Consider the following 15,737-nt stretch of genomic DNA (forward strand, 5'->3'; position numbering starts at 1 on the left):
TTTCCTGGGGGGCTTGGCAAAATTTAATTGAGAAGCACTACCCTAATGTATAACAAGATGAGGGGAAGAACAGAAAGAGGGATCTTTGACCCTTCCTCTTTGCACAGTTGCGCTAAATCAGGGGGGCCAAACACATTTTAGCTCAGGGGCGGGCTGGAGAGGTAAAATGATGGTACAGTATATATCTTTAATTGAGCGATTGTCAGTTTTATCTCGATTTTTGCTATGTGCGCCGGTCTGGTCTCAATACCTCCTGAATAGCAAGCAGGGTTCAACTGTAAATATATTGTTGAAAAGTCAATTTAAAAAAAAAAGATAAGGTCAAACTCTTTTGGTCCTCTACGTATCCTAATATAGCATCTTTTCTTAAATTACATGAAAATAATGGAAATCTGTTTTTTAACTACAAATATATGAAAACTCTAAAATCCAGAGGAAGGGAAATGCTATTTTTTGTATTTTTGAAAAATCTATTTTTGAAACATCTGTCCCTAACCTAGCCGATCAAACTTGAATTTGAATACTAACACGGAAATTGTGAAATTCACAAACTGTTGCCTAAAGCATAAGCAATGCATTACTGTGCTGTGAAGCTAAATTCTAAAGGGATTAAAATACAAAAAAAAAAATGCTTAAAGGTTTACAATATTTCAATATAATACAGATGAGATGATTTGTAATGGTTTTAGGCTTAAGCTAACCTTTCACTGGATGTGTAATGAGCGCAATGAGCTACATTTGAAATGTCAAATCCATATTTCCACTTATGGCGGTGAGAGTCATACAAAAGTAATGCAATAAAAGTGTAACGCATTGCATTTCAAATACAGTAATACTGTAATGTAACTAATTACTTTGAAATTACAGTAATAAGTATTAAAGAATGCATTATAGTTTTGAAGTCACTTGCCCAAAACTGTATACAAATATAGGTGAAATCTGGACAAAAAAATAATAATGATAACCCACAAATAACTATTGGCTGCACCCAATTGACATGATGTTAGATACAGACTTGGGAATGAACTTAGAACGAATTCTCCCAATTTATAGTACAGGCTTTGATGATGCCCTCATGATCATTGTGCACACATTTTTTTTCGTGAGTTACTTACATGAGTACCAGGACGTAGGTCAATTCCACAATTCAAAATGCACCAAACAGGAAAAAGAACGTGACCTACATCCACATGGGGACGATTGTCTTTTACTTTGCTGATTGATTGGATGAACCCAAAAGCGATTGGTTTTCCTTTCGTGGCCATCAAGACAAAAAAAAAAAAAACATTTTCATCCTGTTAATTGTTACTGTAACGTGTACAAATTTATATCACTGTTTGAGTCAGTGAAGCGCCTAACGTTACACATTAGTGATTTCTGTCGCGCATGCGTACCACTTATGTGCATGCCTGCTCATGGCACACCACTATATGCATGTCAAACATGGAAACTTGGAGACACCACAACAGCTTTTACAAAATCTCTTTTATTATCATTTCAGGAATACAGTTGACTGCTGTGCACAGCACATACGTACAAAAATAAAAGGAAACCCATTTGTAATATAGTTTTTTTTTTTTTTAACCTACTCGCCATCATAGTTTTTTTTTTTTTTTTTTCTCAGAAACAAATGATTGAAGAAGTCTGTTGTTTCAAACTAATTTACAATCATTTCAATAATCGGAACTAAGGCAGAAGGTGAGGTATATGTTCCAAAAAAGGAGGGGGACTCAAGAGGAAGCACTCTCCCCTCAGTGCGGGAATAGGAAACTGAGAGGAAAACATAAAGGCTGCTGGCACACAGGGACACACACCCACGCATACGCAAACAGACAGAGATACACACCGAGCACAGATCCACTCGCTTGAGTTCCCTGTGAACCAACATACAATTTTGAAAGCAGCTGATGGTCAGCAAAATGACACGGGTGCATATTCCAAAGGGACCATTCCATATTCCTTGTGCATCATAAGGAATTAAACAAGTTGATTGACAGATTTTTTTTTCTTATCACCATATAAATATTTCTCTGTTACATCAAAATTAAACCATAAGTTTGCCTGAAAACAACATCATGCAACAGACTTTCTTGTGCTTTGAGACAATCACCAAAGTTGCATTAGACGTTACACATTACAAACTCTTATTCTTTTGCTCTAGCCAATTTACCACTCCAACCACCTCACGTTGGTTGTGTTGACTGTCCTCTACAACCCACAATAATAGGAAAAAACCCAAAACATTTCACATAATATTCCCTTCAAAACCAAATGATTTTAAATGCTAAATTTGACTTGTTTGCCTGGGATTCATCCCTTTTGGATAAAATTGCACTGCATGTCATAAAATATCCTCATTTCAGTAGTTTTGCCAAATGTTAGTTCCATAAAGTCATTCAATGGGAAAAATACTAACTTTTCCTTCATCATGTTTTAAAATGAATAATACTATAATAATGTTGGGAGAGCCAAAAGATAGCTTAATCGGCGGTGATTATACGCACAGTTTAACATTCTCAGCCTCTCTTCTAATCACAGTATACAGCGCGTTTGACTCATCAACCTTCCTGGGAAGCATTTGATTCTTTTTGCTACCTACAGTGTGCATACCACTTACTCTTGTGCTCCCCACCCCCACCAACCCTTTTTTGCCTCACCATGTCCTGTTATTCTTGAATCAAAGTCAATTGATATGGCCTCTACTGTCACTTTGGCAGAAAACCAACAACTTGTGCATGCGCTGGCATAGCCACACTTGCCATCCTGGTGCCACGCAATCATCTCAGTTACTAGACATGAGCGGAAGCCCCTAATGCACTGCCCACAGCATGTTACAGTTAAGAGCGTATGAGGTAAACGGTGACAACTTAAAATTAATATACTACACCAAGCTGGTGCTGGTACTTTGCTACATGCAAAAAAAAAAAACAAAAAAAAAGAAATGCTAAACGACATTTTCAAAGAATTGAGCAGTACAGTAAAACCTCTCAAGTTCACAACGCTGGTCAAGCTGCAATTTTTCTGATTAAACAAAAGCCTACAGGAAAAGTTCAAATAAGTAATATGTTTAGGAGTTGCCACCTTTAAACCTTACTTCTTCAATGTATACTGTCGTTTCTACATTCTTCACCGTCATTAGTGGAAAAATAAATTAGTTTCATTAACAATATGTATGTACAATTAAATGTACGATTGATAATGCCAATGCTTTGCATAAATACATAACTTTCTGATTTGCATGTCACACTTTTTTTAAGATGAGTGTTTTTCCCTCATGTAATGAATGTACATTAATTTTCGGACATTTGTAAGTTGTGGAATGATATGTAATGTAAATAGCAGTAGTAGCAGTTCACGAGTATGCGGGGGCATGCAGATATTTCATTTAAAATGTTTTGGGATTGATTGATTAAATTCAAACACAGCCCAGGTGTTTGTTTACCCTAGTACGTGGAGAACTATCACACATTTATTAATGAAGATAGCCCTGAAAATAGTAAATAAATTAAATATATCACTGAATTAACAAAAATATATCTATAATGGAGAAACTGAAGAGGAATGACAAAAAAGGCATGCTCAAAAAGAGGTAGACTGTGTGAGACTAATGTAATGTAAATGTATGTGGCTCGTTGGAACATCATGTGGAGTGAAGACAGAATTGACGGAAAACTTCAGTGTCTACAAGGGCAAGATCATCATTCATTCTGCACAGGGAACTTGTTTTATAATTAAGACTCCACACTTTGAATCATCTTAACACAAACGATCCAACTGACTTAGGGCGATTCCCCTTGCTTCCTATCAAATTCAACAAAGGCTTCCTAATCTGACGTCTCTAAAGATTACCTCGTGGTGTGTTTGGTGATTTTTTTTCTTTTTTTTCTCACTGATCTGCTCCCAAAACAGTCAAACTGAGAAGCAAGCAGGTTCAATCTTGATGATTGCAAAACATTACTTGAGTGTGCCCAACACCAAGTTGTGGAGATATATATGTGGAGATATCATTTGGGCTGTCACATATTTTTGGAATGGATTATTCCACTGATTAATAAAATAATCGGATAACATTTTAATTTTCTGTAAAGGGTAATAAAAACAATTTCCCCCAATTACTGTTTATTAACCAATAATTTACGTGGTAATGCTCAGTGAATTAAAAAACAACAACAATCAAGCGATAGCATAGGAGAAGGATTGATTTTTCACTCACATATTTTTTTGACACAATTAGCTACCACTTCAATGACTAAAAGCAGATAATTAAAAATGTCTTAGCATAATTAAACACAGTATCATCAGTCTACTTTTCACAAAGAACTAAAGAAATGAGAGAGTAATTACTGGTGAGTGCCTGAAATCAGGGGTTTTGGACCATGTTAAGTTAAACAATGGTTCTAAATGATTATTCTATTCAAATACACGTCGAATCAGTTAATAATCGACTAGTTGTCAATTGATTGAATAATTATCACACCTCTAAATTTGATTATATCTGACATGAACTGACCTATTTCCCATTTACTGCGCAACAAGAGCAACCATGAACCGACTTTTACTTTTCAGTTCCACCGATGGCGATTAATTGATAAACACAGGTTTATTCGTATCTGTCGTACTTCAAATTGCTTGACCGACCAACTTTTGTACTTCAGAGGTTCCACTGTACAGCAAACCAAACACTGGTAGGTTATATTTCAGCAGGCCCAAAAGTGGCCTGGACGAGTCATGACATCCATGGCTCATTGCACATGAGAAAACACGATAAGCTCGCTCGTCGGCCCGCTCAAAGAGCAAGGTCGGAACAAGAAAACAATTAAACGTCAGAAATCCGAGAAGGAGATGTCAGCACCAATAGCCTTGGGACACAAGTGGCTTGGATGGATGGGCATTGTCTGTCCGCATATTCCGCGCCCTCACCAAGTTAAACCACCGAAAGAAGACCACAAGCGGAGGCCTTCAAAAGTCCAACTCTGTGCCTCGCTGCTGTCGTCGCCTTTACCGCTGCCCTACGCCACATTACAGTATCTCAAAGCGTTGCATTCAAGTAAAGTACGCTACATACTCAGTTTCCAATATGCATAAACAGCTTTCATCAGTAATAACGACAAATGTAAATCAAAATGGGCGAGACTGGGGTACCTGAAATGTACTGTAAAATCTCCCACAGCAGACCCTCATTGACAGTGAACTGACTAATAAACAGTAGCATTCACAAACTATTTCCTGCATAGAGGCCATCATGTGCCAAACCAAGAGCGATCCCTTTGTAACTTTTTGTTCCAACGCCAGACGCTATGTGACTTTTCTTCACACTTGGATTACAGTGGCATGTCCACAAACACGATTGATACCTAAATTGTGGAATTGCCCAAAGCCACCAAGCGCACTTTCAAATCTTTCAATGTGAACAAAAAACGTCCGGCCGCATCATGCGTAACACACAGTCACAATTCCCTTCCTTTATCTTAATCGCAACGTGCGGCCTTCCTGGAATGGGGTCCAGGACCAGTGGTGGCGTCTGGCTTGTGCAGCGATGACTCGTCCGTCATTCCTATTTCTGACTTAAGCACCGACATTGCTTGCATGCAAAGGGAAAAGGGGGAGGGGGGGAGGTTAGGGAGGGGGGGCCACAACAGGAATTCAAGGCACCGCTACCTCATGACAAAGCAAGAACAACCACCGCCATATTCGCAAGTGCTCTAGTTGCCATGTCAGAAGACGAACAAACAGAGATGGTGCACAACAAAAACATGTTCACAGGCAATTTTTTTTCCCCCTCTGTAGAAGTTCCATGCATGTATATTTTTCAGAATTTTTGGTGCTTTGAGGTAATACAACGATCATATTCGAAAAGAAGCGCCGACGGGGCACGCACTCCGTCGACTTCAAGAAGCACCTCTACGAGTAGAGACCATTGAAGCCGAGCTCTATCCCCACCACAAATTGGTTGAAATCCAAAAAGGCAGCAAAGAAAGGCATTTCATCATTTCTAATACAAAGTAAGCTACCCAAATATACATATAAAGTCTGAATAAATACTATTGGATATTCGCTCTATGACAGTCCATTGGGGGTTTTCATGGATGTACAGTAAGGATAGGGTTACCTGGGAAAGAGTCCACATGTGCAAATAAGTATGTTATTGCCAGTCTTTGCTCGGGAGAGGTCATATTCGGGGTAGGAAGTGTGTCACAGTCATGGCAGTGGTGGCCTTGTTGCCTCTCTTGACTCGGCCGTGCTTGCTGAGCGCCACGAAGGAGCCTCTGTACGCCAGCGACTCGTAGGCGTTGTAGTTGTTGGGGAGCATCCTCTCTCGGAACTTGCACTCGTCGTGGAAGACTGTCTGGGGAGGACAAAAGGGGAAAAAAAAAAAATCAGTTTAGGAAGCTCAAATCCTACCCCATTCATTATATTTGAAAAGAGTTGGATTGTTCCTTATTAGGAAAGGGACGAGACAGAAACCCCGCGAGATGAGATGTCTCACGGGACTGAGTCCACGCAATTGACCGCACGAGGGTTTGGCAAAATTTGTAAAATAACGCGCCAGATAATAATAGTATTTTCAGCTGTACTCAAAAGCTTTGCTCTTACTAACTAGTTTAATAAAAGTGCATTGAACTCGTTTCATTTATTTTTGCAGTTACGCGGGACTTGTCGCCAATCATTCGTAGGGCACGTGTGTCGAGGCAGACAACCTTTCACAGTTAAAGTAACGTCATCACGAGACTTTTTCGCCAATCCGATCAGTTTGATTGCGATCGGCTGATATTTGATGTGACATCAGTTCAGCAAATGTTTAATTGTATGGATGTTTTGCAAGGCAACATTAAGCTTTTAATTTACACTAGTGTGTTCATTTTATTGAATGCCGAATGTTTGATGTAGCATCATTTTGTCATTTGCAGTATTTACTCGGTGCTGTAATTTTATGTGATTTAACTTACAGTAAGCTGATGCATCCATTACTTATGTCTCAAGTTGATTCTGTTTCACCTGACCGAACTTTTGCTTTATGTCTGGACAGTTCTTGAATGCCTTCTAAAGGTTTTTATCGGTTCCTCTCTGTCAGTTTTGGCAGAAACATAGTTAAACCAGGCAAAAACGCTTAGTTATATAAATATTATATATAGTTTGGTTGATACCCATAAACAGTATACCAGTTTATAGGCAGTAAATAAACAAGTTATTTAAGTAGACATATTGCCCCATCTTGTAATCGGATCGGTTATCACTTATTTTTAAACTTGCTGGTCGCCTCCAAATATCCTGATCGTGTAAAGTCTAATTATCACTAAAGTGAAAATGAAGCCACACAACCTGCAAAAATGCAAGTAAAACAAACAAACAAACAAACAAAACTTCTGTGATTCCAGTGCACGACTAGATTTGAATACGAGTGCACTTGCTGTTTATATTTAGCTATCTAACCACACTCACTAGACTGATTTTCAATACGATTGTAAATCATTGGATTAAGCGAAGTGGATACCAAGATTTTATACCTATTTCCTACTGTCGACAAAATACTACACTTTTTCCGCTTTTCATTAAAGTAGTTGCTAAAATTGAATGTTAGCAAAAAGTATGCTTAAAAAACAAAACAAATTACAGTATTTCAAGTCCCTCAGTAATAACCAAAACATCAGCCACTATATAAAGGAGGAAACACATGGCTGAAACACAAGTTCCGGGGTTCTGATTCGTAAACACGGCGTACAGAACTGTAGAAACAGCAAGCGAGCCAGTTGTCTCCATCAAAACCCATGTGTCTAAATTCAATCTCTTATCAGATCATCAGGACAGTGGCACGCTAGCACTTCATTACTCGAGATGGAATACATTCTGCCTGTCAAAGATGTCGGCCTACGAGCCAAGCCGCAGACACAAACCTGAACACGCGTCATTGTCATTGCGGTGCCAATGACATCAAGGTTACCGCCGACTTGCTCGCAAATCCCTCCAATTCAAGTACCTTTGAGCGTGTCCAAACAATATGTTAAAAGGTCACGTGTAAGATTAAGTGTTTGCTATATTGTGGGACTATTACACGAGTGTGTTCAACAAATTTACTCAGTGGCTCGATGGCGTCTTACAGCCTCAATGTTCGTATAGCTCCGTATTAAAGTAAAACCTCTTCATCGATAGCATCAATATGTATACAGGCAGACAATGTATTAAAATGAAACCATTAAAAAAAAAAAAAAACTATCACTCCATTATATTGCTTGCACTCGTGAGCGTTTAAGGGTGAGCTACATTTGATCAATTTAGACAGCTACTCAATCTCATATTCTGACCTATGGACAATTTAGAGTGTTCAATGAACATGACATGCGTGTTTTTGGAATGTGGGACGAAGCCAGGGAAAAGGCACACGAGCATGACGAGAACGCAACATAAAAAGCCGTAGCAGGGCGTTCAACCCCAAACCTCTGTGAGGCAGACGAGTTGACCACATGTCCACCAGATTGCATTCACAACAAAAACATTCCAGGAAAATATGCTTTGATTACAGAAAAATAAACATAACCATCATCATGGCAAAGGCATACCACACCTCACTCTGGGCATTTGTTTATTTTTGTTTTTCTCCCTTTTTTTCCCACATGCACAAAGGGAACAGCCAAAACAAAAATAGAAAAAAAAATGCAACAGGATAAAATAAAAAATGATACATGTGTGCAATTTATCAAGGGTCACATAGGCAGTTTTATTGTTTTTTTGGACTTTGTCAATGACTAACTTGTTTTTCAAAACTGAGTAGTGGCTCTTCTGAAAAGTTTGGAACGTTATATTTAACAGAGGCTGTTAAAGGTTTTCAAAAAGAGTAAATGTGGAGAAACATTATATCCTCTAAAAAATACTGCCTAAAGTTATTCCTAATCTTCGTGATGAAAAAAAAAAAATCCACAAATGGTGGTGTAAAAAAAGATGTAACCATAAAGGGACTCTTTCGCTGCTTCTTTAAAGCAAAGGATGACAGCCTTGTAACGTTTAAAGCGGCCAGTTAGCAACCAACTCATGAACTGTGTTTTTATGGGACCCACTTATAAAATTGTAATTATAGCTCAAAGTGATGCCGTGACACCTATAAAATATTGCTGTTAATAGTTTTGTAGGTGGTCATCAGCTGTCTATACTCAAAAGTAAACTGTGACAAATAAACCCCCGAGCACTTTTGATGGAGGTCTTTGGATACCACTATTCACATTAAACTGAGCTGGATAACTAAAAAGTGGAACAAAGCAGTGAATTGTTTGAGGATCACACCAGCATGACTTTACATCATCATTCATCACTTTTATGCATCATGAACATTTTGCATTATGAATATTATTTATCAGGTGGCACAGTGGACCAAATGATTAGCACATCCACTTTGCCGTTCGGAGATTGGAGGTTCAAATCTTGGCACTGGCATTCCTGTGTGTATTTCCGTTCCAAAATTAAAACGCATGCATGTTAGATGAATCAGACTAAATTGTTATTTTATGTGAATGAGAGTATACGTGTGCCCTGTGATTGTCTGGCAAGTTAACAAGTCCAAGGTGTGCCCCACCTTTGGGATAGCTCCAGCCCTGGTTAAGAAATAGACTAATTTGATCACACTTTGTATTATTTATAGTCTGCAATCTCCGTGCACATGATCTGAATTTGACATTGAGTTTGTGATTTAACCTGACAAGTTTGTTGGGAGACATCTGAGAACAGATGCAATGTACGGATCAATGTCTGGATTTTCATTTTACTTCTGAGTGGGGCCCCGACCGAAAAGTCGCTGATGTCAAATATTAGGAACGTGTAAATCCTATTGGATGATGCACATTTATCACCAGCCCTTGAAGAACTATACACACGTCGTTTCGGTGTAAAACGCGGGTGCATACTTACCGTTCCATATAACCTCCCTCGTCTGTTCATGGCGACATACAAGTCACTCTTGACTCCATACAGGCTCACCACTCCTCTCTCTACCGTGGAGATTTCAATGAGGCCTGAAAACACACATCATTTGAGAGAGCACGACGGCTAACAGGGGCCGTTATAAAAAAAAAATTAACATTTTAAATCAATAGAATTGTGATTAGAATTTAGCATGCACAGTGCCCCTTCTCTGCGTCTATGGGTGTAACCTTGCAGCGTGTCGACTCTTTGTTCCGCATCCTTCACATCCGATCACATGCAAGCACAATCATTTATTTATTTATAGTGTCGTGCGCTTGCTTGTGTGGCGTAATTGCTTCATTTGCGTGGCCGTGCGCGGCTCCGTGGCCATCGGGCCACCTAAGCTGGCCCGCAGCGTAAAAATAAGTTGTGTCTAAAAGCGTCCATACATTCATGTCATGCTCAGGGAGGAGGGGAGGAAGAGGAGAGAAGAGAGGAAGAGCAAGGGAGAGGAGAGCAGGGGAGGGGAGGGGAGGGCAGGGGAGGGGGCCGAGGGCGATCGTTCGGTGCCGTTTGTTTTTTAATAGAATTGTCTTCGCGCCCCCCACCGAGATGACACACGATCATGCAAATGACACGGAAGAACGCACTGTACTGGTTCTCGTGGTGGACACCGTTGATCCTGCCGTCGGGGAGGATCTGGAGGTGAAAGCCGATGCCCACGTTGCAGTAGAGCCTCCGCACTCTCTTGATGCCCAGCAGGTAGTCACTCTCCCAGTTGAGCTCCGGCTTCTCCCCGGAGATCCCGAGCACGGAGCGCGAGAAGAGCGTCTCCCAGCGCTTTTCTAGCAGCAAGGTGCCATTCGTCCGGCCGTTCGGGAGCGGGTACGCCGACACGATGCCCAGCAGGAGGCTCAGGAGAACCGCCGCGGTCAGCGTCCAGTGCGGCGTGCCGGCCTCGCAGGACATACTGACGAGGAGCCTGTGAGCTCCGGCCATCCGGTTTACCTTCAGACCACGTGGTCCAAATTAATGAGCCTAAAAATACCGCTCTTCTTGTTTTTCTCCCTTCGGCATGCTGGCTGAGGGTTATTTCTGGAGCTGTGCAGGGCATGAAACGCAAGCCCCGGTGCAGAGGAGGAGAGGAGACGCTGGAGGTGATGGTGCTGGTGCTGCTGCTGGTGATTACCATGTTTTGCAGCTCCTACCTCCACGCCTCTCTCTCTCCCCCACCACACGCACGCACTCGCTCGCTCTCTCTCTTGCTCCTAGACCAAAAAGAAGAAGAGTTGTAAGAAATAATCCGCCATGCACCAAAAAAAAGGGTGGAAAAAAAAGAAAAAATGGAGCGCTCCCCCCTCCCCTCTCAGGTGGACCAGGGGCCCAGCATCCTCACTGGATCTTCAGACTCCCAATGCAAGGACGCAAGGAAGGCCGGAGATGGCCCTGATGGCAGCAGGAAAGTGCCTTCAATGTTTTGTCTTTAGTGGCCCAGTAAGAGGGGGGGAGTTGAAACGGGCCCTCAGGGGCAGCACCCAAATTGGGTCGGTGGTCATATGTCTGTCAGGCCGCTTCCTTATTTAGAAAGAAGGTGTAAAAACAGTCCCACTTGTCACTGGAGAGCAATGACAGGGCTCCTACAGTGCCGCTTCTTCTTCTGCACCCTTCAACAACTTGAGCAAACGAATCATTGAATGGCCATCTACTAGTAGTTCCCAAGAGGAAGAACATCAAGCGATCAAATTCAATGAAAAAAAAAATGCAGTCACTACAACTAAGTATGTCATCTATCTGTGCCGATGACGTGTAGCGATAAGCATAACAAATGGTCTTCCACTAGATGGCAATCAACCTCTGCAGTGAACACACTGTGTGGCCTTGCATTTTTTTCACAATGTAAAATGGAGTATATGCTTTGGCGCAATAAAGATTGGGAACCATTGCCCTACAACACCTTAAACCTCCAGCTTTCCGTCCACTATTCCAGTTAAAACAATCCATCCCGCCGCCCACTCGTCCATTGCAGCATTAGTCGTAAAGTAACACATTATGATCTCAGCATGTTTCCCATGGTACATATGTAAGAGGTGTGTAGAGCAAAAGCGGAGGCCTGACGTGGAATGGCACACATTGTCCGAATGCCATTCCCGGTGACACGAAAGCCTATCGTCTTTTCCATGTAACAGATAATGTCAGCAGCTGCATGGCCATGTGTCAGTGAGGCCACAGTGGTGGGCTGCGCTAAACGGTCAGTTCTGGGGATCTCCAAGGGATGGCACCATTACCAAGAAAGTTTTCTCGAGAGGCTTCAGGGAAAAGCGATTTGGAAGGCGCTCCAGGCCTTACTCTAACCAGTCATTTCTAATAAGGATAAACAATCAGTCACAGGGATTTGACAGTACAAGACATACGTTGAGGGAGTGCACATTTTGAAGAAAGCTTTGTCAGTCAAAAATCATTTTTTGACCGGAATCTCTCAAAGTACACAAAGTACAGTAAGTCATATGTGAGTCAATGTTTTTACAATTTAGAATACCTCTACAGAAAAGCATCAGGGTTCCACCATTCCATTATTTCATTTTCTTTAGAGCTTGCAGATAATGATGAACATTATGTTACACTTGACACATGACAGTCACGAATGTTTGAAACATTCCTTGGGACTGTGGTTCTATCTACAATGTACTTCTGTTCCAAATGCTGACGTGTGCCACGCATCATCAAACTTCATTCATTGATAAGAAAAAAAAAAGTAACTTGTCATCCATTTTATGTTTTATTGTTCATAAACTGCTGTTTGGCGATCACATTTATTACAGAGTAATTAGGCTGATGAAAATAAAGTTTTCTGTCATGGCTGCATGAATCATTGAAAGTCAGATCATGTGGCCATGGTTATAAAAAAAAAAAAAAAACAACAACAAAAAAACACATTTATCATGATTTTGGAGTCTGAAATTGGCACTTTACACTGGCTCTAAAAGTCCAACATCAGTTGGTTTATATAGGAGGCTAAAACATTGAGGCTTTAAAGTTATGAATTAAAAAAAAAATACAAGACTTCTCGTATTAATAAAAGCAGAACTGACTAAACACAACAAGATCTAACAGAATTGAAAATATGAGTGAAAAAAAAATCATCGGCTGCCACAGGGCGAAGTTCTCACGTTAAAATAAGTTAGGACTGAGGATGGTTGCACATTACTGTATAAATAATTTATGTTTTCACAGAATTAGCCCTCATATTTGCACCTACAGCAAATGCCAAAGGCCAACATCTTAAAAAAAAAAAAACCTTTTTTTTATAAGCATTATAAATAAATACATATATACAAAAGGCATACGAATACAGGCACTTTTTGGGGACAAATGTGCTACGGCTATATTTTTCTGTTTCTATTCTGTGACAAAACTATTAATGTGTTTAAAAAAAAAAAACATCTCAGGCACCCATGGACTGTATGTACCTGCTTAGATAGAATAAACACACATTGCGCAAATGAAAACATAGCCTGGCGATGACACCAAACATGAGCGTGATTTGCGCGCCTAAAGACACACAACACAAACAGACTGGCCTTCGACAGTGCCCACTGTCATCCTCAGTAACTAAATGCTTTATCCTGCTGAATGTTTTGGTCTTTTGGGACTGGGTGAGATGTATCAATTTGTATCCATGTTTGGGTAAAATTATGTGAAATCAAAAAGGTGCATCAGGGAATATTAGTGGCATTGAACAGAAGAGGGCACTACAATAAAGTGCTAACCTGAAATTTTTGCCATTAGTGTGTGTGAGCGTGAGACACAGAGAGCGAGATTGAGAGAGAGAGATTGAGAGAGAGAGGGATCGAGTGAGTGAGAGAGAGAGAGAGAGAGAGAGAGAGTGATCCACTTCCGGGTTTTCATAGTCCATTTCAAATAAATTGCTTCTTGAACCAGTACAGATGATATGCTCCTATAGGGATATGATTTAATCTACCGTACAGTACAGCTCTCAATAATTTCAAACAGTCATTATATGAGAGGCGCGCCCTCTAATCGATTCACTTAAAATGCAAATGACAGCGCAAGATGCAAACGCATTTGTCAGCCCGAGTCCATGGCACCAATTTTGTTTCTAAGATAGGACCCCTTATTGGTGACAATGAACCCCCGTTGCGAAGGTTCCTAACAAAGACAGCAGAATTGTTGAGAAAATTGATAAAAAAAAAAAAAAAATCCAGATGTCATCATGACAGGCTTGAAAGCGAAATGAGTTTGATTGGTCAAATGATCACTGTTCAAAGGCCTTTGGGGAGATGGAAAATGAATAACAGCAAGGGGTTTGATTGTCACTCAGTGCTAAGTTGATTAACAATACTTGTTGATCAAATTGCTTCTGCATGGATGTGACAGACTGAAATTTCCTCCAGTTACCTTTCAGCTTATTTTCACATTGCTTTGTGAAAGTGGTAAGGCAACTTGCTGTGATGTTATTGTACCAAGCAATATTCTTTTCATACCCTGTATATATCAGCAAATTAAATAGCGTGTAAAGAAGTGTAGTGGAGAGAAAGAGAAAAATAAACTCCATCAAATGGATAAACTCTAGCAATTTAGGCTAGCTTGCAGCATGTCCCTGATGGCATAATCACTCTTTCGACACTGCCCCACAATGGCACATTTTTGATAAGGTGCAAATGCACAAAAATAGAGCAAAGGCCTCCTGGGATACTGCGTAATAGTGCATTGCCGAACACCCTTTCCCCGCTCCATATTGTCATACCACAGTCTTTCTCATAGGTTTTCCATGTGAGTCGCAGCCTTTGAGGTCATTTTGGTCAAAGACAATATGATTGGCCAAGTAGATGGCGACAATGCCTAAAATTACCGAGCAGGCAATATAGGTGGTGACTGACTGTGCGAATTGAACGATGGTGCCCATGAAGAGGGTTGGAATAACCTGAGAGAGGAGGAAGGTGCTGTCTAAAATGGCAAAGTCCAATCCCACGCCACGGTCTTCATATCCCGACTCCAGCTCCTCTGACTCGGGGCCGGTGGCGCTGTGAGCTGAGCCGTTCTGGTTGAGGGGAGCAGTGTAGTAAATGTCCTGACTGAGCAAAGTATTTCCAAAGGAGGGGCCAGCTGTCTTATTTAGTAAGCTCTCCTCTTCTGATGCAGTCAAATAGTTTCGAGTACTTGTAAAACCATTTTTATGTGTGTTTTTGGTTTTCCTCTTTGGCATATACACCTGAAGTGGGATGAGACAAGTTTTAATTGTTGTCCAAAGGCGATGAATCCCTCCACCACATCTCAGAATTTAAAACAAAAAAACCTTACCTTCTTCTCTTTGTGGTAGTGGCAAGTGAGGGTGTAAGGCAATGTCTGCAGCGCAGCATATGCATAACCAGTGAGGGCTGCCATGGTTGTGACGAGGACCACGCTCTTAGACAGGCAGATGACCAAAGCAGATAACGTGAAGCTCACCATGCTGCTCAGGTAAACCCTTCGCGACCCAAAACGGTGAACCATTCGACTCATGATCATAGAGAAGAAGGTTGAGGTAGCACACTGCAGGAACAAACCCAAACTTCCCATACGAATACCTGAAATAACAACATTAATTGAGTTAGAGCCGATGATATTCCGCTCACAGCTCCTCATTGAATGCGCGACTGAGAAGCCAGATGTTTGCTACAATTACAAACCAACAATATGATAAAGTCCCCCACACCACCTCCCTCTCCTTTTTTTGATTGTTTGACGCAGCCATTTCCTGTTTAAAACAGTGTCGTAAAAATGCTCTGTAGGACTGGTGTCCTTGTGCAGGTATAGTCAAATCCCTCAAAAAGTGAGAACCAAATATTTGA

General features: G+C 40.8%; 2 protein-coding genes across 3 annotated transcripts in view; both read right to left on the reverse strand.

The window, feature by feature from the left end:
* Window positions 1-1,504: 1,504 nt before the first annotated feature.
* Window positions 1,505-11,556, reverse strand: LOC148422136 (fibroblast growth factor 6-like). Its single transcript, XM_088418097.1, has 3 exons — window positions 10,539-11,556; window positions 9,895-9,998; window positions 1,505-6,346 (listed from the first exon to the last, which is right to left on the reverse strand). Exons 1-3 carry the CDS (start codon window positions 10,885-10,887, stop codon window positions 6,170-6,172), a joined length of 630 nt encoding a protein of 209 aa, XP_088274223.1. The 5' UTR covers window positions 10,888-11,556; the 3' UTR covers window positions 1,505-6,169.
* Window positions 11,557-12,645: 1,089 nt separating this feature from the next.
* LOC148422137 (solute carrier family 45 member 3) overlaps window positions 12,646-15,737 on the reverse strand; it is a 33,747-nt gene continuing 30,655 nt past the window's right edge. For both annotated transcript variants that reach the window (XM_088418388.1, XM_088418387.1), the window contains exons 5-6: window positions 15,208-15,473; window positions 12,646-15,118 (exon numbers count right to left, since the gene is read on the reverse strand). In XM_088418388.1, coding sequence (XP_088274514.1) covers window positions 14,648-15,118; window positions 15,208-15,473 — 737 coding nt within the window. In that variant the 3' untranslated portion in view covers window positions 12,646-14,647. The remainder of the gene's footprint in view (window positions 15,119-15,207; window positions 15,474-15,737) is intronic.

The sequence above is a fragment of the Hippichthys cyanospilos genome, chromosome 6 (assembly GCF_059441005.1).
Source record: "Hippichthys cyanospilos isolate Australia breed blue-spotted pipefish chromosome 6, RoL_Hcya_1.0, whole genome shotgun sequence".
NCBI classification, from domain to species: domain Eukaryota; kingdom Metazoa; phylum Chordata; class Actinopteri; order Syngnathiformes; family Syngnathidae; genus Hippichthys; species Hippichthys cyanospilos.

What these genes read in the sequence shown, in the direction of transcription:
- LOC148422136 (XM_088418097.1), bottom strand. Translation starts at nt 10,887, where the DNA reads ATGGCCGGAGCTCACAGGCTCCTCGTCAGTATGTCCTGCGAGGCCGGC. An exon ending in CCACCACGAGAACCAGTACA is followed by an intron (nt 9,999 to 10,538) that starts GTGCGTTCTTCC and finishes GTGTGTTTTCAG; the next exon opens with GCCTCATTGAAATCTCCACG. An exon ending in GAGGGAGGTTATATGGAACG is followed by an intron (nt 6,347 to 9,894) that starts GTAAGTATGCAC and finishes TGTCCTCCCCAG; the next exon opens with ACAGTCTTCCACGACGAGTG.